At 22.6% G+C, this 19,033-nt stretch overlaps 11 protein-coding genes across 11 annotated transcripts; 6 read left to right on the plus strand and 5 right to left on the minus strand.

Moving 5' to 3' along the window:
* Nucleotides 1-28: 28 nt before the first annotated feature.
* On the plus strand, nt 29-889 carry SRAE_1000099600 (Peptidase T1A, proteasome beta-subunit family and Proteasome, subunit alpha/beta family and Proteasome B-type subunit family and Proteasome beta subunit, C-terminal domain-containing protein; the record flags this gene model as incomplete). Its single annotated transcript, XM_024647895.1, has 2 exons — nt 29-181; nt 224-889. 2 exons carry the CDS (start codon nt 29-31, stop codon nt 887-889), a joined length of 819 nt encoding a protein of 272 aa, XP_024501928.1.
* Nucleotides 890-1,564: 675 nt separating this feature from the next.
* SRAE_1000099700 (Hypothetical protein) lies at nt 1,565-2,075 on the plus strand (the record flags this gene model as incomplete). The annotated part of the gene is made up of 2 exons (XM_024647897.1): nt 1,565-1,858; nt 1,905-2,075. 2 exons carry the CDS (start codon nt 1,565-1,567, stop codon nt 2,073-2,075), a joined length of 465 nt encoding a protein of 154 aa, XP_024501929.1.
* A 57-nt stretch (nt 2,076-2,132) lies between these two features.
* Nucleotides 2,133-2,890, plus strand: SRAE_1000099800 (Methylthioribulose-1-phosphate dehydratase; the record flags this gene model as incomplete). The annotated part of the gene is made up of 2 exons (XM_024647898.1): nt 2,133-2,153; nt 2,204-2,890. The coding sequence occupies 2 exons, from the start codon at nt 2,133-2,135 to the stop codon at nt 2,888-2,890; spliced, it is 708 nt and encodes a 235-aa protein (XP_024501930.1).
* Nucleotides 2,891-2,989: 99 nt separating this feature from the next.
* SRAE_1000099900 (Hypothetical protein) lies at nt 2,990-3,742 on the minus strand (the record flags this gene model as incomplete). The annotated part of the gene is made up of 2 exons (XM_024647899.1): nt 2,990-3,472; nt 3,521-3,742. The coding sequence occupies 2 exons, from the start codon at nt 3,740-3,742 to the stop codon at nt 2,990-2,992; spliced, it is 705 nt and encodes a 234-aa protein (XP_024501931.1).
* A 105-nt stretch (nt 3,743-3,847) lies between these two features.
* On the minus strand, nt 3,848-4,565 carry SRAE_1000100000 (Proteinase inhibitor I2, Kunitz metazoa domain and Cysteine-rich repeat-containing protein; the record flags this gene model as incomplete). The annotated part of the gene is made up of 3 exons (XM_024647900.1): nt 3,848-4,197; nt 4,253-4,450; nt 4,493-4,565. The coding sequence occupies 3 exons, from the start codon at nt 4,563-4,565 to the stop codon at nt 3,848-3,850; spliced, it is 621 nt and encodes a 206-aa protein (XP_024501932.1).
* A 567-nt stretch (nt 4,566-5,132) lies between these two features.
* SRAE_1000100100 (Proteinase inhibitor I2, Kunitz metazoa domain-containing protein) lies at nt 5,133-6,429 on the plus strand (the record flags this gene model as incomplete). Its single annotated transcript, XM_024647901.1, has 3 exons — nt 5,133-5,454; nt 5,496-5,651; nt 6,332-6,429. The coding sequence occupies 3 exons, from the start codon at nt 5,133-5,135 to the stop codon at nt 6,427-6,429; spliced, it is 576 nt and encodes a 191-aa protein (XP_024501933.1).
* A 1,524-nt stretch (nt 6,430-7,953) lies between these two features.
* On the minus strand, nt 7,954-10,218 carry SRAE_1000100200 (NADH-ubiquinone oxidoreductase 75 kDa subunit, mitochondrial; the record flags this gene model as incomplete). Its single annotated transcript, XM_024647902.1, has 2 exons — nt 7,954-8,130; nt 8,179-10,218. The coding sequence occupies 2 exons, from the start codon at nt 10,216-10,218 to the stop codon at nt 7,954-7,956; spliced, it is 2,217 nt and encodes a 738-aa protein (XP_024501934.1).
* Nucleotides 10,219-10,779: 561 nt separating this feature from the next.
* SRAE_1000100300 (Hypothetical protein) lies at nt 10,780-11,763 on the minus strand (the record flags this gene model as incomplete). Its single annotated transcript, XM_024647903.1, has 1 exon — nt 10,780-11,763. The coding sequence occupies one exon, from the start codon at nt 11,761-11,763 to the stop codon at nt 10,780-10,782; it is 984 nt and encodes a 327-aa protein (XP_024501935.1).
* An 846-nt stretch (nt 11,764-12,609) lies between these two features.
* On the minus strand, nt 12,610-13,518 carry SRAE_1000100400 (Hypothetical protein; the record flags this gene model as incomplete). The annotated part of the gene is made up of 4 exons (XM_024647904.1): nt 12,610-12,653; nt 12,708-12,725; nt 12,842-13,375; nt 13,431-13,518. The coding sequence occupies 4 exons, from the start codon at nt 13,516-13,518 to the stop codon at nt 12,610-12,612; spliced, it is 684 nt and encodes a 227-aa protein (XP_024501936.1).
* Nucleotides 13,519-17,725: 4,207 nt separating this feature from the next.
* Nucleotides 17,726-17,977, plus strand: SRAE_1000100500 (Hypothetical protein; the record flags this gene model as incomplete). The annotated part of the gene is made up of 2 exons (XM_024647905.1): nt 17,726-17,807; nt 17,856-17,977. 2 exons carry the CDS (start codon nt 17,726-17,728, stop codon nt 17,975-17,977), a joined length of 204 nt encoding a protein of 67 aa, XP_024501937.1.
* A 217-nt stretch (nt 17,978-18,194) lies between these two features.
* Nucleotides 18,195-18,710, plus strand: SRAE_1000100600 (Hypothetical protein; the record flags this gene model as incomplete). The annotated part of the gene is made up of 2 exons (XM_024647906.1): nt 18,195-18,525; nt 18,574-18,710. The coding sequence occupies 2 exons, from the start codon at nt 18,195-18,197 to the stop codon at nt 18,708-18,710; spliced, it is 468 nt and encodes a 155-aa protein (XP_024501938.1).
* Nucleotides 18,711-19,033: the final 323 nt, after the last annotated feature.

Below are 19,033 nucleotides of genomic sequence, written 5' to 3' on the forward strand. Positions count from 1 at the left end.
TTAAAGATACTGTTTTGAAGAAGAAATTATGGAGAAACAATCAAAGACTTCTGTAACTGTTGACTGTGCACCAGCTTTCGATTTTTCTAATTGTTTTAGAAATCAGGCTATACAAAAGATGGGTGCTAAAATGCCAACTTTAACAAGTACAGGAACAACTATTGTTGCCTGTGTTTATAAAGTATGTTTATTAAATGATAACAATAATTATTTTTTAATTTAGGATGGTGTTTTGATGGGTGCTGATTCTCGTGCTACAGCTGGAAATATAACAGCTGATAAGGCATGTATGAAAGTTCACAAAATAACTGATTCAATGTATGCTTGTGGAGCTGGTACAGCTGCTGATTTAGATCAGGTAACAAAAATGCTTTCTTCTCAAATGAGATTACTTGAATTAAATACTGGAAAAAAAGCTCGTGTTGTTGCTGCACTTCGTCATGTAAAACAATATCTTTTCCAATACCAAGGATATGTTGGAGCTTATCTTTTAATAGGTGGTGTTGATCCTACTGGTCCACATCTTTATACTGTATCTGCTAATGGTTTCACTTTGTCAAGAGCTTACAGTGCTGAAGGTTCTGGAAGTTATGCAGCTATCTCTGTCTTAGAAAGAGGTTTCAAATTTAACATGACCAAAGAGGAGGCAAAAGAATTAGTACAAAAAGCTCTTGAAGCTGGTATGCATGGTGATAATGCATCTGGAAATTCTTTAAATTTAGTCGATATAACAATAGATAAAACTGAATTTGTTGGACCAATAGTACCAGATTTTTGTAAAAGACCAGAACCAATAGAGTTGAAGTATGATTTTAAACCCGGTACAACACACGTTTTAAGAACTAAAATAGTTAAATATGATGTTGTCGAAAGCATGGAACTCGAGTAAAATTATTTTTATTTCATTTGGTGTTTATATAAAATATAACTTATACTATTAAATAATTTTTTATTTGATTTTCATTGTGTTTTTGGCATATCTTTAATTTTTACAAGAACAGTCTATAATTCTAGCTATTTATTATTGAGCAAATGTTTTGTTAAATTATATTTTGTAAAATAAATTTTTCCGCTACATTGAATATAATCCACACTTATTGCGTGCGCTCCTAGTTATGAACGGAAGGATTTTTATTATCCTTAAATATAAACTTAATAAATTTATTTATATACTTTTATAAAACTTTAACCGAAGATCATAATATCTTTGTTTTTCTATGCTTACATTTAATCCTTAGTTTCTTTTAAAATGAATAATTTGGTCTTTGGTTAAAGAATATGGATAATAGAATCTTAATGTTATATCATATATGATAAAATGTTTTAATTGCTAATTGCTAATTGCAAAAAAAATTTTTTTATTTTTGTGGGAATAATATTTTAGTCATATAATATTTGTTGACAGATGACAAAGCAGATGAAAAGTTAATTACTTTATTCATTATGAATATGGTTGCTAAGGAAAGATTAATTATGAAAATCTGTAGTTCTCGCTATAAAATGAAAAATATATAATAATGTTATTTTATTATTAAATTTTTATTTTAAAGAGAGACTATATTTTATGGATACTTTTAATTCTACATTATTTTTTGATAATGATACTAATAAAAATACAAGAAAGATCAATATAGCTCAAAGTATTTCCATGATTGTGAACGATTTTCCAAAAAATGATAAGAAATTTGTTCTTAAAGAAATTGATAAAGAACTTTTGACTGAAGCAGATAAGATTAATGCACACTTTAAGAAGATAGGAAGGTCAGTAAGGGAAACAAGCCCATATATTAATAGTAATAAGGCAAATTTTATTTCTATTACTGCTGAAACATTAGTTGATAAACATCTAATTCCACAAGTTTGTTAAATATTTTTTAAATTATATTTAATTAATTATTTTTTAGATAAAAAAAGAATTAGGTGTTGATTCTAATAATAGTAAGAAAAAAAAACAAGTTGTAAGAGACATTTCTTTACCAAGAATCAATACAGTTGACGTCAGATGTTATTCAAAGAAGAAAGAAATTAAAAAAGAAAAAAGTGATTTTAAATTAGTTTCTATTAACAAAAAATAATTCTATTTTTTATTTTTTAAAAAGTTATTGTTAGTTTTATTTACTTATCAACTAAAAATGGATTTAAATGATACTGAAGTAAGTTATATTTATTTAAAATGATATATTTAAAAGTTATTTTTTTTAAGGAAATGAATGATGAATTATTTATACAACTAATGACTCAATTTTATAATCTTGGTTGGATGTATGGTTCATCAGGAGGTATGGCTTGTTGTACAGATAGTGATGAAGTAATTTATTCACCATCTTCTGTACAGAAAGAAAGATTAACTAAAAATGATATTTTTATTTATAATCGACAAACAAATTCAATTTCTTATAGACCTAAAAATGAAAATATTAAAGAATCTGCATGTACACCATTATTTAATTATATAATTAATAAAACAAAATATCAATGTATAATTCATACACACAGTAAATATAGTAATTTATTAACACAATTAATTGATAAAAAATCACAAAACAATATTTATATGAATAGAGATGAATTTTGCTTAAATAATCAAGAAATGATTAAAGGAATTATTAATAGAGAAACAAATAAAAATTTTAATAATACTGAAACAATCAGAATACCTATAATAGAAAATAAACCATTTGAACATCAATTGTTACCAGATATTGCTATATGCCTTGAAAAATACCCTACATCATGTGCAATTTTAGTAAGAAATCATGGATTTTTTGTCTTTGGACCAACATGGCAAAGAACTAAAATTATGTTAGAATGTTGTGAATATTTATTTGAATTGGCTTGTGATATGATAAATAATAATATTGATTTAATTAAAATAAATAAAGAAATTTAGTTATTTTTATTAACATATTACAATACATCAATAAAAGTAACTTTATTGTATTGCGTTGTTATATTTTTTTTTACTTAAACAAAAAACCATAATTTTTTTTTAAAAATAATAATAACATTCTCTAGGTTTATTATCATTATTTGAATTTTTAGGAGATTTTTCTTTATCACTACCTGACTGATCAGATTTTTTACTTTCTTTTTTCATTTTTTTAGGAGATTTATCATTATCACTACCTGATTGATCAGATTTTTTATTTTCTTTATTCAAATTTTTATTTTCTAACTTTGTGGTAGAATTTTTTGCTGCTTTATCTTCTGCCTCAAGTGCCATCGACAATTCCATAGCTTTTTGATACATATTTTCATAATGATTATCACGCATTCTATTAAATATATTTTTTTCAGTTTCCTTCTGTTTATCTTCAGCATTTTTAGCTTCTAATTCAGCTGGTGTTGGAGGATCAGGAACAAAAAGATGTCCATCAGTATATGCACGGGGTTGGTATGTTTCTAGTATATTTTCTTCATCAAATAATGCTCGTTTTTCTCTTGTAACAGATGATATAAAAAGAAGTACCCACTAAAAATTATTATTAATTGAAGTTAATATTATTTTTTTAAAACTTACTTGATAAATTATAATTACAATATTAAAAAGAATAATCTCATTAACTATGTAGCGTAGATAACTATCAGTTTTATCAATGATATCAATGGAAAATATAATACCTCCAAAAAATAATACAATTGACAGGCCTGCTTCAAACTTCATAGAACTACCTCTATGAGTTCTTTTACTAATTTTTGTTTTACTTCTATTATAATCAGTTGTTTCTGTTAAAATTGTCATATTTGAATTAAAAGAAATTATAAAAAATTTTTTTTAAAATATTTATAAATCGGTATATAATTTATATGCAAATTTGAATAACAAGATTTATTAAAAAAATAATATTCACATTTTTCTAATTGTTTCAGATTCCTCCAAATCTTCTTCATTTTTGTAATTTTTACAATATTTTATACAACTTTGAAAATTTGGAAAATTATTGTAATTACCATTAGCTCCATAATAACTAAATCTTACACATGAATTTATAGCATCACTCCAAGCAAAACGTGGTTTATCAGGTACACCAACGGCAAAATTTCCAGTATCATCTTCTAATGTACAAACATAAGATTTGTTTGGACAACATACACCACTAGATGAACATGTATGATTTTCTGGACAGGTACTTCTACCAATTTTACAAGTAGTATAAACACCATTTGGAATTAAAAAATTAGAATCACATTTATGGGCTAAAATAAAAATATTTAATTATTTAATAAAGGATTTTAAAAAAATTTAATTTACCTAATACCCATGTTTGATCTTCTTTACCTTCACCACATACATTTTTACATTCTTCAATACTATCAAAATTATTTTCATTACCTTGACAACCTTTATAAATAAAAAATTGACAAGCACCGCTGTTTTTATCAAAGTAAAATTTTTTTCCTTGTGATGAGTTTTCACAAGTTACACCAACATTTTTTGCCAATGTACATTCTAAAAAAATTATATAAAATATATAATAAAATTATCACTTACTTTCTGGTTTTCCATCACAAAAATTATAACATAAAACAAAAAATAGTAAAATAATTTTTTTCCATAAAAACATGATTAAAAAAAATTTTTTTTTATTACAAAAAAATATTGTCTGTTAAATGTTACAACTTTTTATAATGAAATATTTTACATTCAATTATTTCTATTTATTATGATGATGATAATAATACAATTTAACAGTAATCAAAGATTTAATTTGAAGAAACATAAAAAGATAAATAACGAGAAAATGTATTAGGTTAGGAAAAAAAAAAGGTAAATAAAGATTAAAGTTTAAACACTAACAAGTTTTTCTTTTATAAAATATTATATTTATTCTGTACCTGATTATATTTTTTTTTAGTAAAATTTATATAAGTTACTTGAAAGAACAAAAACTTTACTGTCTTTTATGTTGAAAGGTTAATAAAGTAATGGAGGTTGTCTATAACCTATCTTTCCTTTTTTTTTAAAACAAGTTTAAATGTAATTATTTGGAGGAAATTTTAAAATATAGTGTCATTATTAAGTAAATTAATTAATTATCAAATATTTTCTGTAAATTTTTATTATAATGTTACTTCAAATTTTTTATTTTTTTTTACTTTTTCCAATTTTTTTGAAAGGAAATGATAGCTGTATGGAGGTACGTGATTTAGGATATCAGTGTTCTGATGGAATTGAGGAGAAAAGATTTTTTTATCATACCAAATATAAGATATGTAGCCCATTTACATATAAAGGTTGTGGTGGTAATAAAAATAATTTCAAATCAGCTGATGAATGTAAAGAAACTTGTTCTACTATCAAAACATCTAACATTACACTAGAATTAGCTATTAAATGCAATGGTACATATACACCAAATTTAAAAAATGATATTAAATCATGCTCCTTAAAAAATGATAATTCATGTTCTAGTGGTTTTATTTGTCAAAATGATATCTGTTGTCCTAGTAAAGGTAATAAATCATAAATTAATAAATAATGTCATTTTTTAAAGATTACATTTGTTCAATGGAATGGGATAGTGGAAAAGAATACAATGAACTTAAACATATTGGAAGATATGCTTTCAAAAAAGAATTTGGTCATTGTGTAAGATTTTCATATTTTCGAAATGATGGAAATCTAAATAATTTTCTTACATACAAAGATTGTATGGATTTTTGTAAATGACTTCTTCTTTAATATTATAATAGTTGACAGTACTTCGTTTAATTTAAAATATTACAATAAATAAATTTTTACCAAAATTTAAATTTATTTTACTATTTTTGTTTCTATATTTAAAAGTTTAAAAAAAATACTACAGTTAACATATTAAAAAAGCAAAAATTTATTTACAAAAATTACAATTATAATCATGATTGTTTATATAATTGATAAAACAACTATAAAAATAAATACATATTCCTTGTGTTTATTTTATTGTTTTAAAATTTATTTGAAACTTAAAGTTTAGAAAATGAGCAGAAATTAATTATAAAAAGAATAACAAAAATTTGGCTTAATTTTAGAGTCATTAACTTTTTAGAAATTTTTTTTGAATATTTGAATATTATAAATATGCAAAAATTTTTTTAATAAAAATTAAAATACACTTTTTTTGGAATTTGAATATGTCACTACAGTCATTCGATAGCCCTTGAAATAGGATGAATTTTGAATATAATCAACAATATTCTAAAATTGAAACTTCAGGAGTTATATGGATTCAAAGTTAAAGGGCGAAATGGTGGAATATTTTTTTGTAAATTTGGATTTCTATGATAATTTTATAAATTTTAAAAATAAATACTTTTTTCTAGATCAATTTTTTAGGACAAATTCATTTAGCCTATTCACATCTTCATAGAACTTCTAGAAATGAAGTTATGATAAGAAATATGATAAAAAAAATGTTTCAGGAATTTAGTGATAACTCAAGTAAATGAGGTCACAGAACCATGAAACCTGATGCGCTGTGCTTCTTTCATAATTTTAGACATACCCTACGTTGAAAAGATTTTCAAATTTTCAACCGTTCTTGAGATATTGTGCTTGGTACTTTTTCGCGCGTAATCCATTGTCACCATTTTTTTATATCTCGAAAGTGGTAAAAGATATAAAAAATTTTTGAAGGTAGACCCTATATGAAAACTCATTAGAAGATGATTGCAGAAATCTGATTGCATTTATCTTGATTTTGAAGCGAAATATGAACAAAAGCGGAAATTTTTCTAAAATATTCATTGTTTCCGACTTTTCAGTATCTCAGCAAATAATGACCTTTTGAAGATGGGACCAGTTTCATACGATTTCTTATCAAAAGTTATTCTAGATTAATAATTTTCAAAGCTTTAACATTATTATTTTCAGAGATATAAAAATTGGCTGAAAATTTTCTAGATTTCCGATTTTTCCTCTAAAAATATGACAAAAAAAAGACAACTTTTTTTGGAATTTGAATATGCCACTACAGTCATTCGATAGCCTTTGAAATAGGATGAATTTTGAATATAATCAACAATATTCTAAAATTGAAACTTCAGGAGTTATAAAGATTCAAAGTTGAAGGGCGAAATGGTGGAATATTTTTTTGTAAATCTGGATTTTTATGATAATTTTGTAAATTTTAAAAATAAATACTTTTTTCTAGATCAATTTTTTACGGGAAATTCATTAAGCCTATTCACATCTTCATAGGACTTCTAAAAATGAAGATATGATAAGAAATATGTTTAAAAAAAAGTTTAAAGAATCTAGCGATAACTCAAGTTAATGAAGTCACAGAAGCATAAAACCAGATGCGCTGGGCTTCTTTCATAATTTAAGGTATACCCTACGTTGAAAAGATTTTTAAATTTTCAACCGTTCTTGAAATACTGTGCCTGGTACTTTTTCGCGCGCAATCCATTGTCACCATTTTTTTATATCTCGAAAGTGGTTAAAGGTATAAAAATATTTTGAAGGTGGACTCCATTTGAAAACTAATTAGAAGACGATTGCAGAAATTTAATTTAATTTATCTTGATTTTGAAGCGAGATATGAACAAAGGCGGAAATTTTTCTAAAATATTCATTGTTACCGACTTTTCAGTATCTCAGCAAATACTTATACTATGAAGATGGGACTAATTTCATTCGATTTCTATTCAAAAGTTTGTCTAGAAAAATAAATTTCATAGCTGTAACGTTATTATTTTCAGTGATATAAAAAAATTTCATTCTCCCGATCATTGTCATTTACTCTTACAGAAAAATTTTTAAAATGTTTGAAAGCTAAAAGAAAATTTTACAATTTCAAATTTAACCTTGATATTATGAAAAGTTAAAGATATCTCCTATATAATATGAAGATAAATATAAAACAATTTTTGATCTTTTAAAATATTTATATATATAGCCTAAAGAAAACATTAGTACCAAAAACATTTTTCCATCTTCAAATTTCAGTATTAAAAATATTTAACACTTTTCTAATTTGTTGCTGCAACTTTTTCTTGGAAACTATCTTTATGTGGATGAGAAGTATACTTTTGTGCTGCCTTTATACATTCAGCCATTGTTGGTGAAGCTCTTGATACTGTATTAGTCATGTAAAAATCTTCTAATTTTACTTGTTTTACTGTTAAATCTTTATTAATCTTTCCTGTCTAAAATGCAAAATTTTAAATAGCTATAGTATTACAAAATAAACTTACAGTAGCAAGTTGAAGTGCTTGTTTTAAAAATCCTGTACTTTGAACGGCGCCAGTTTTACCAAAATGTGGTGCAATTTGTGTGAGACGATATCTAATTTCTCTTAAAGAATCATATGGAAGTTTAACACCAGTAACTTCACTTATGGCACGAATAATCTTCCAATCAACACGCCCATCTCCTGGTGGGGCTATGGCTGGGAAACCTACTTGTGAACGGCCTTCTGTATTAACATATATTCCATCTTTTTCTGTGTATGCTGATCCAGGAAGAATGGCATCGGCATTTTCAGCACCTGAATCTCCATGATGCCCTTGATAAATAACAAAACAATCCTTGTCAAGTTTACTTTTATCAAGTCCTGTTTCATCAGCTCCCAAAAGATATACTAATTTCAAATCTTTGGTATCACCTAAAGTGTTAAATGGTTTAAGACCAATGTCAAATGCAGCTGTTTGAGCTGCAGTTTTTGCCAAAACATTAATAACGGCTTTTCCGGATGATTCTGATAATTTTGATGCAATTGTTTGTAAATTTCCTAACAATTTAGCTCCATCTTCTCCTTTCAAAGCATCAGAGGAAACAATAATCATAGGTGATTTTGCTGAACCAAGCTTCTTGCCAAATTCAGTTGAAGCAATATCGTCAAGAACAGAAGCATTTGATCCAAGATAAGTATAATCGTAAGTAAGATCAACCTCAGATCCAATAACACCAACTTCTAATGGTGTAGCTAAGTATGTCTTACGAATACGTGCATTTAAAACAGGAGCTTCGTATCTTGGATTAGTTCCAACCAACAATAAAACATCAGATTCTTCAATACCAGCAATTTTATCGTTCATGACATAATTGGAACGAATGTCAATACCACCAGAAGATGTTGGGAAATAATCTTCGGTGTAAATATTTTCACAATTTAGTCTATTGAAAAGATCTTTTAAAGCAACCATTGATTCAGCATCATTCAAACCACCAGCAATTGCAGCAACCTTATCAGATGGGGTACTTTTTAATTTGTTTGCAATGGTAAATAAAATTTCTTCCCATGTTACAGGTACAAGATTTCCACCTTTCTTTAACATTGGTTGAGTTAATCTTTGTCTCTTCAAACCATCAACAGCAAATCTTGTTTTGTCAGAAATCCATTCTTCATTAACATCATCATTCATTCTTGGGATGATTCTAAAAATCTCACCTGTACGATGAGTAACAACAATATTTGAACCTAAAGAATCCATTACATCAACAGATTCTGTTTTTCTTGTTTCCCATGGACGAGCCATAAAACTATATGGACGAGATGTTAAAGCTCCAACAGGACAAAGATCAATGACATTTCCAGACAATTCAGAAGCAAATAATTTTTCAACATATGTACCAATTTGCATTTCATTTCCACGTCCAGTTGTTCCAAAATCAGCTACACCAGCAATTTCGTTGGCAAATCGTACGCAACGTGTACATTGAATACATCTGTTCATAGATGTCTTTACAAGAGGACCAATATCCTTATCTTCTACAGCTCTTTTTCCATCATAATCATTTTGTAATCTTCCCTTATCACTACCAAAAGCCATGGATTGATCTTGTAAATCACATTCTCCACCTTGATCACAAATTGGACAATCAAGAGGATGATTAACAAGTAAAAATTCCATTACACCTTCACGAGCTTTTTTAGCAAAATCAGAATGTGTTTTAACTCTCATTCCCTTCATAACAGGCATGGCACATGAAGCTACAGGCTTGATAGATTTTTCTACTTCAACCAAGCACATTCTACAATTACCAGCAATTGATAAACGATCATGATAACAAAAACGTGGTATATCAATATCTGCTATAGCACATGCTTGAAGAATTGTCATTCCTGGATCAACCAAAACAGGTTTATCATTAATAAAAACTTCTATCTTTTCTGGAGTTTTAGCTGGTGTTGTTGATTGAGAAGCTATTGATGTTTGATTTGTTTGTGGTCCTCTAGTTAAGACTGAGGCTTTCAATAAACGGGAAGTAAATCTACCACCGTTTGATAACATCTCTGAAACCTAAAATAAATAAAAAAATAAACAACTTTTAACGTGAAAAAAAAACAATTTTTCCAACGGTTTTATTATTTAATGATAAAAGTGAAAAATTAACAACAACATCAAAATACCAAAAACCATTAAAATAAATAACAAAGTAGTTTTTTTGGAACTTAGAAAATATAGTTGTTACACTACTAAAGAAGCTTCACTCTAAGAGTAACATATTACCAATTAAATATACACAATTCCACTTGAGATGAATATCAAAGTGTGCCTTTGACTTTCACTGATAAATTTATTCTTGAAATATATAAACTAAATTTATGCTAATAAAATTTTTTTCATATTTATCTAAGATTTAAAAATGTTTTTTTTAAAGAAAAATGGATATTGGTACAATAAACTTAACTTTTTTAAAAAAAATTATTTTTAAACTTAAAAAGATATATATAGTTTTGATTTAATTTATAATATATTTTATTTTTTATCACAAATGTATAATTTTAATCAGAAAATAACAACAACAAAAAAATTAACCTATAGACCGTATGAAAGTATAACTTAAATAGATTACTCTTTTTTAAAAAATCTTCGAAATGTTTTTATGCTAATGTCTTGATCTTGGCAACCATACAATGTAATAGTAACAATTTTTTCAATAATATTAGCCCTAATAGAATAATCAGTAAAAAATGAACCTTTAATTAAAACTGCCGTAAGGAGATCATTGTCAGTTCTATTTTTTCTTGCTTCAAATGTATTCATTAAATAATGTGCATTCATCATACGTTCCTGAGTTACATCCCACTCAAAATATGGATCAGATGGCATTTTTTCAATAACCTCGGACATTATATTTGTTCCAACAGTATTTAATAAGGTTATTTTCACTGTATTATTATCAGATACTTCAGCCTTCATATCTTCATACTCCACATCATATACATATAAACCATATGGGACTAATGTTAAGATCCTATTATTTTCTTCATGTTGTGTACTTGTTCCTTGATTCTTATTAACAATTATTTCATCATTTTCATTGTCTTCCATTGTTGCTGTTGTATTATTCAAAATATTGTCTTGAATCATTTCATTCCTTTCCACTTCTTGTTCATTTTTATTTTTATTTCGGAAAAGTTTGATATTTTTCATTTTACTTTCAGTACACATAGGATTTTTAGGAGTACCTTCAGGAGTACCATGTTTTTTTGAAATTGATTTTGCCTCAGTTTCATTTTCCTCCATATCTTTTTCGTTTATAGATTCACTAGACGAACTTTCACTTGTAAAATTATCATCCGCAATACTTTGTGAACTAAATTCATAATAATCTTCAATATCATAATTTGATGAATGATCAGAATTGTTATTTTTCCCAAAAATCATTTCAACATTTAAATTATCATCACTATCAGAAGTTGAATTTTTTGAACAATTATTAACATATGTATCATTGGAAATTACTTTATTATTTGTATCTTCCAGCTTTAAAACTTTTGTTCTATTGATATCTTCATCTATTGTATCAGATCGTCTTTTAGTTGTTCCCATTTTTTCTAAAAATAATAATAATAATCTATTATGAAAATAAAAACAATAAAATAATAATTATATAACACTTAACAAAAATTATACTCATTAAATTGATAAAAATAAAAGACACAAAACTTAACCAAACTATTAATTAAATAGAAATAAGATATTAAATAGTTTTAGAATAAGATATAAATGTACTTTGAAACAATTTAAAAAAAATTATTAAAACCATTTGATAAAAGTTATATATATTTAACATTTATAAAAAACTAATAAATGATTTAATAAAATGTAACTACGAATGTTGATATTAAATGTGAATATTGTACTATTTTCTTTGTTAAATATATTATAAGATTTTTAAACATTAATTAATGTTATTAGAAACTTATTAAAAAATGTATGATGATATAGAGTAGTATATCACTAGTGTTCCCTGATTGAATTGATAAAAAATATATTTTATTTTACTTAATATAAAATTTTATTATAACATGGGAGATTAAATTATGTTTTATACTTTTAAAAATATTTTTGAAAATTGTTTTAAATATGATAAGTGATACACTTTTTGACAAATTTATTTATTTTGTAAAAAATTTTTTCTTTATCTTGTAATTATTAATAATTTTCATGATAATTATTTAAAAAATAAATTAAAATATACCATTGTTTAAAAAATTTTGTCATGCAATCTTTTTGAAATTTATTAAATTACCTTTTAAATAAAATTATTTTACCCTTGAAATAAAAATTTTTTTTTTGTTAAATAATTTAAAATTTTTTTATTAATTAGAAATTAAACAAGATATGATGGCATTAATAAGAGCAACAAGTTATTGCTTTCTATTTACAAGAAAATTACAAAAAAAAAGAAATAAAAATAATAATAGTTGATAAATAACCTATAAAAGAAATATTATTAAATTATTTAGAAAAAAAGAAAAAGTTTATATTACCTTTCAAAAAATTTATTCCTTAAAATTTTATTTGATTAGTTTTATTTTTTTTTTAATTAATTGTAGAAAATATTTTAATAGTTAATGATAAGGAGTAGGGAATTAACAACAACATGTTAGTGATGAAAATATACCAAAGAATGCCACTATTGCACTGGCTCCACCAGCTACAACTGCACCAATACCAAACCAGAATGTATTCCTAATCATTGTTGTTGGATCATAATTTGGAAACAATGAACTTATTTTATCATCATAATAATCCATTTTATCATGGTAACAAACGACAAATGTAATCATACATGCTGTTAAAGCCACACCAATAGCTGTCAATAAAATCATTGGAATGGCTCTTAAACATCCACAACAAGAGAATAGGACAATTGTAAGGATACCAGCAAGAACACCAACTCCAGAAATTGCAATACCAGTAGCTGAAGATATCCAGATTGTTTTTATTTGTTTGTCAACTTTATCAAGATAATCTTTACCACATTCTACTTTTATATTATCAAAATCTTTATTTTCAAGTAAATTAAATAATGTGGCAAAAGAACATGAATATGGCAAGATATCAGAATCAAGAATAGTTTTTGCTTTATCACAATTTTTATTATTTTGAAGACATTCTTTAAATACTGGGGAAGCTTTATCAATTATAATTCCCGCTAAAAAAAAAAGATTAATTAATTAATTTTTTCTCAATTTATTAATTATAATTACCTGGATAAAATAAAGCTAAGGCAGAGAGAGCCACTCCACAAACCATTAGCAGTACATATCCACATCCAAAAAGATTACTTGCACACATATTGGTACAATAAAATTAATAATAATTAGTGAATAAAACTGAAAAAAAAGAGATATATATAATATTATAAATAAGTTTTATTATTATTACTATATAAAAATAGAATTTTAATATTAATTAAGAATATAAAAGTTATACCAGGAAATATATAAAAATTAAAATATAAAAGTATGACTATAATATTAAATATCGTATTTGAACAGCTATATCATGTTAAAAATTTTTATTTTATTTAAGCTTACTGGTTTTGTCATCATCACTTTATACACAAATATTAAAACTCTTGATATATAATTTTTATATAAAATTTATGTAATTTTTTATTTATTAAAAATTCTTTTTTTTTGTTAATATCATAAATTTTATAATTATTTTAAGATAAATAAAAAAATTTTTTTAAATGATTACATTAAATTTATATTTACAATTAATATTACGTCATATATACTTTATAAAAAGATAATTATATTTAAAAAAAAATTTTTTTTATTTTTAATAAACAATTAAATAATTAAAAATTATTTAAAGTAATACAGGAACAGATATAATATTAAAAAAAAGTCAAATTTTATAAACTAAAGATAGAAATTGAAGTTATGTCATTATATATAAAAAATTTTTTATAGGAGTGTCAATGATAAAATAAAAATTTGTTGATTATTCATGATGCTCGATGATAATTTTTCTAATCACAAATTATTAGGTAAATAAGTCAGATATTGATAAGGGGGTATGAATCATATTTATATAAGAATGACAAATTGATCATCAATAAAAACTTTCTTTTATAAAGACAATTTTTATTCAAATAAATAATTTTTTTTTTATAAATAATGTTTACTGATAAAAGAAATTTATAAAAACTTGCTTAATTTAGTATCAACACTACAATCAACTGTCTTATTCTTTTTGTTAAACAATTGAGTGTTGCAAATTTGAAGAAATTTTTAAAATTAAAAAGATAAGTTAATGTGAATTAATTTTTGAGTATTTAGTTAGAGTAAAATAAATATGAAGTATATTAATAAAAAAAAAATGAAACAGCTGATTTGATAAAAAATAAATAAAACGAATAAAACTAATATGTTGGTCAAAATCTTTTAAATATTTTAAAATAGTTTAAATATGGAATAATAATAAAAAAAATAATAAAAAATTTAGATGAACTTACAATTTTATATCATGGTTGCTAACACTAACGTATATATATATAGTTATCATACATAAAATAGGATGTAAGTTATTGGTTTTTTTCTTCATAAAAAAGTAATAATAACTAAGATATACATATTAATTATATATTTAAAAAAAAATTGCAATTTAATTTTATAAATTAAAATAGGAAATTAAATAAATATAAATCATATAAAAAAATAAGAATCTTATAAAAAGTCAGTAAGCTATAAATAGAAATAACAAATTATAATAATATCCAATTAAAATATTTATTAACAATTTAATAACTAGAATTTTTAACTAATATAGATGAAGAAATGTAGTATTCATTGTAGATGTATATTTATTATTATTATTTAAACATTAAATTAAAAGTAATAAAGTATGAGAATAGTACATTTACTATTAGATATGGAATGGTACTTTTTACAATTAAATATTTAAATTGATATTAAGAAATGAAAAAGCATAATATTAATAATGTTTGTTTCTAAGATACAAATTTTTTATTATAGTTTAAAATTTATTTAAAAAAAGAAGGTATGAAATATTTGTAACAATAAGATGTGTATTTGTTTCCAAGTTTTTTTTTTTTTTTCAAAATGTTTTATATAATATCCTAATAAAAGAACAATACATTTCATAAAAAATTTTTTTATCATCAAATATGTTTTTTTTTAACGTATAAAATAAACAAAAGAATATGATAAAACAATCAAATTATCTAAAATATAAAATGACATTCTTCTTTTACAAATAAAAAAATAAAATGTTAAATAATTATTAAGGATATAAATAAATTTATTAAAATGTTTTTTATTAACAAAATAAAAAATCATTTACTTTTATTTTTTTTTAAAAATAGAATAAAGTTTAAATAAACTAATAAAAATAGTTTTTATAGTAAATTATTTAGCAGAAGAAGAAAAAAGATACCTAATATAATATATACATTTATTTTATTAAAAATTAATCATATCCGATAAAATAGTTAATGTCAAAATAAATTTTATTTATATTTGCCTATATAATTCCTACCATAAATAATGAATTATGCTTGTTTATGTAAATAAAATTTAATGATAGGAAAATAAAATTTCGATAAAGAAAAAAAATCGTGTATATAATAAAATATTAATTTTTTTTAACCTCATTCAATTTAATAATATTTTTAAATAAAATTTCAAAATTTTTGTATTAACAAAAGATAACAATATATTTTGTATAAATATAATATTTTATTTGTCATCTTAGCAAATAATTATTGGCTTGATTATTTACTGAAAAAAAAAAAATTTTCAATGATAAGATTATTATCCTAAATGCTTATATGTTACAAACTAAATCATCTTAATATGATATAAAAAAAAGCTATATTTCAATGAAAGAAAATTTTAATAATACTACTTATACTTTAACATAAGAAGTACTTGATATGGTCATTATTTTATTAAAAGATTTAAAAAAAATTTTGAAACTATGAGTAAAAAATTAAATCTATTATTTTTTTTTTGAATCAAGTGTCATATGCATGATCTCTCAACTAAAATAATATTTTAGCTTGCTAAAACAAATTTATACAATAATAATATTTTCTCTTTGATAAAATACTAGTTAATATATACATGTTTCATTGAAAGGATTAAAATAATACTTTTTTTTTAAAAAAAATTTGTAAATTTATTACATTACAAAAAAAAAGATAGTATTTTTCAAATTGTCTTTTCTAATATATATTGATGATTTTATACTCAAATGATTGTAATAATTATGAGTTATCAATATATTTTTGCTGGGTCATTTGATCTATACATTTTTTTTTGTTAATATCATATACATAACTAATGTTAACTATCCATACAAGTAATCATTATTTTTTTAAAATTATTTTTTTACATTAAATTAATCTCTTTTAAAAAGTTTTTAAAAAGTACAACTATTAAAAGCACAAAGTACAACAAAAAATAATAACATTTCTTTTATCTAAAAAAAAGGATTTAATAATAAATGCTTACATTGCTGAGGAAAAAAAATTAAATACTTCATGATTAGAATATAGTATAAAAATATTTATAAATTTTTTAATCTTCTTACAAAAAGTACAATAAAAATCGATTCATAAAAAAAAAGTTTATCATACAATATTATACATAAGTTTTTAAAATATTATATAGAAATAGTTGTGGGAGTTTAACATTTTTTAATAGAAATACAACAACAATAAAAAAAACAATAATTTATACATCATATAATTTGACTTATCAACATTATGATTCATAAAATATTTATATTATGTTATGTATTTTTTTATTCGTCACAGGAAAATACCTATTTCCAATAGGTACATTAATATAAGTAAATAAATTTAACTAAAGAAAATTATTTTTTATTTTTTTTTTACAATAGAAATGTTAAATGTTTTTAAATTCTAATATAATGAAAATAGATTAAACTAATATTATTATATAAAGGAAACAGTTGTTGAGGAAAATTAAATGGGTTGGTATTATTTTTTTAATTAAATTATATTTTTTATTAATCATTTTAATTTATTTTATTTAAATTAATTGAAATTGAAATAGTTTTTTTTTGTTTATTTTTAACTATGAAATTATATTACTACTTTTATTTTATTGAATATAAAATAAAAAAAATTTTTTTTACATAAATACAATAATTATATAAAATTAATAATAATTAAAAAATAACTGTTATTATTAAAATTTAAATATATAAGAATTAATTCATATACCAATATGTAATTTTTTTTTTGATATATCTTTTTTTTTCTGTAAAAATAAACATAAAAATGAAGGTAAAATATTTTTTTTTACCAGTATTATTTTGTATATTATTAAATTTTTTAATAGTCCTTGGAACAGAACATCAAATATATAGTATTGTGTCAAATTATGAAATTGCTCAAGCTCTTGATTTAATTCATTTACTTTTATCAATAGTAGATATTTTTTTAATTGTTATTTATATTTTAAATTTATCTTTTCTTAAAGATTGTACAAATTTTATATTTATGTTAATTTTAATTTCTGGAATATTTATAACATTATTTGGTTGTTATTGTTTTGCTGTAGTTATATTTTCTAATGAAAAAGGTTAGTTATAATATAATATTATTTAAAAATTATACTATTTTTTTTTAGTTAAATTAAAAACTTTTAGTATTTTGTGTTTTATTATACAAAATGTTATGTTGATAACACATGTTGTTTTATTATTTAAACATCTTTATCTAAAATTAAAGGCAACCACAATTTCAGATTAATTCATATCTTATATTATGAATAAAAATTATATTATAAGTAGATATATTTTATTTTTTAAAATTTAATATTATTGAAATGGATATATCATATCTCATTATTAAAATTTTTGCTACTTAATTAAGGCAAAAATAGAATAATAAAAAAATTTGAATATTTATTGTACATATAAAATAATGTTATATTACAATATTATACTAGAAATAATGTATAAAGAAAATGGAAGCAAGTACAAAATTTTTTTTATCTGGATCTTTACTGTGTCTTTTACTTGAAAGAATAATTTTTTTTTTAGCTCTACACTTTGGTATATCAAAAGATTTTGAAACTTTTAATATATATTATCTAGATAATTTATATCCAGAAACAATTATTGTAAATTTTACAACAACATCATACATATTTAATATTTTTTTAATTACTGGTGTTATATTTGATGTATCTAAATGTTGCAGTTCTAAATTAATATTGTATCTAATAGCTATAATTGGTTTTATCTTCTTTCTAACTAGCTTATATTTAAATGTTAATTATTTATACATTCAAAATAGTAAGTTTTCATTTAAAAATTTTGAATAAATTAATTTTTTTTCTTTAGTTACTAGTACAACTGAATTTAAAATTGTTTTATTTATTCAAACTATCTATTATCTAATACATTGTGCATATCAAATGTTGGCATGTTTTTGTAGAAAGGATAGAAAAACGTTGCTAACAGAAGCAATTGTAACTTAAATTACCATAAATTTTGGGAGCAATTAAATATACAATAGATAAAAAAAACAAAATAAAAGATATCTGGAGTCAAAATTTAAATTTAATTATTTCTTTAAAAAAGGAATAATTAAATAAAATAATTTTTTTTATGTACAAATATCGTTTTCTCATTATTACATATAAATACAATTTTTTAATTTTGTTTCATATATGATAAAATTTTGAATTAAGGAAATTTCATTGTTTTATTTATTTATTAAATAAATAAAGCAATGTCTTATGTTTTTAATTGTATTTTTTTAATTATATAAAAATATTTAAGTTGTTTAATTAACTTAAAA

The sequence above is a fragment of the Strongyloides ratti genome (assembly GCF_001040885.1).
Source record: "Strongyloides ratti genome assembly S_ratti_ED321, chromosome : 1".
Classification (NCBI taxonomy): Eukaryota; Metazoa; Nematoda; class Chromadorea; order Rhabditida; family Strongyloididae; genus Strongyloides; species Strongyloides ratti.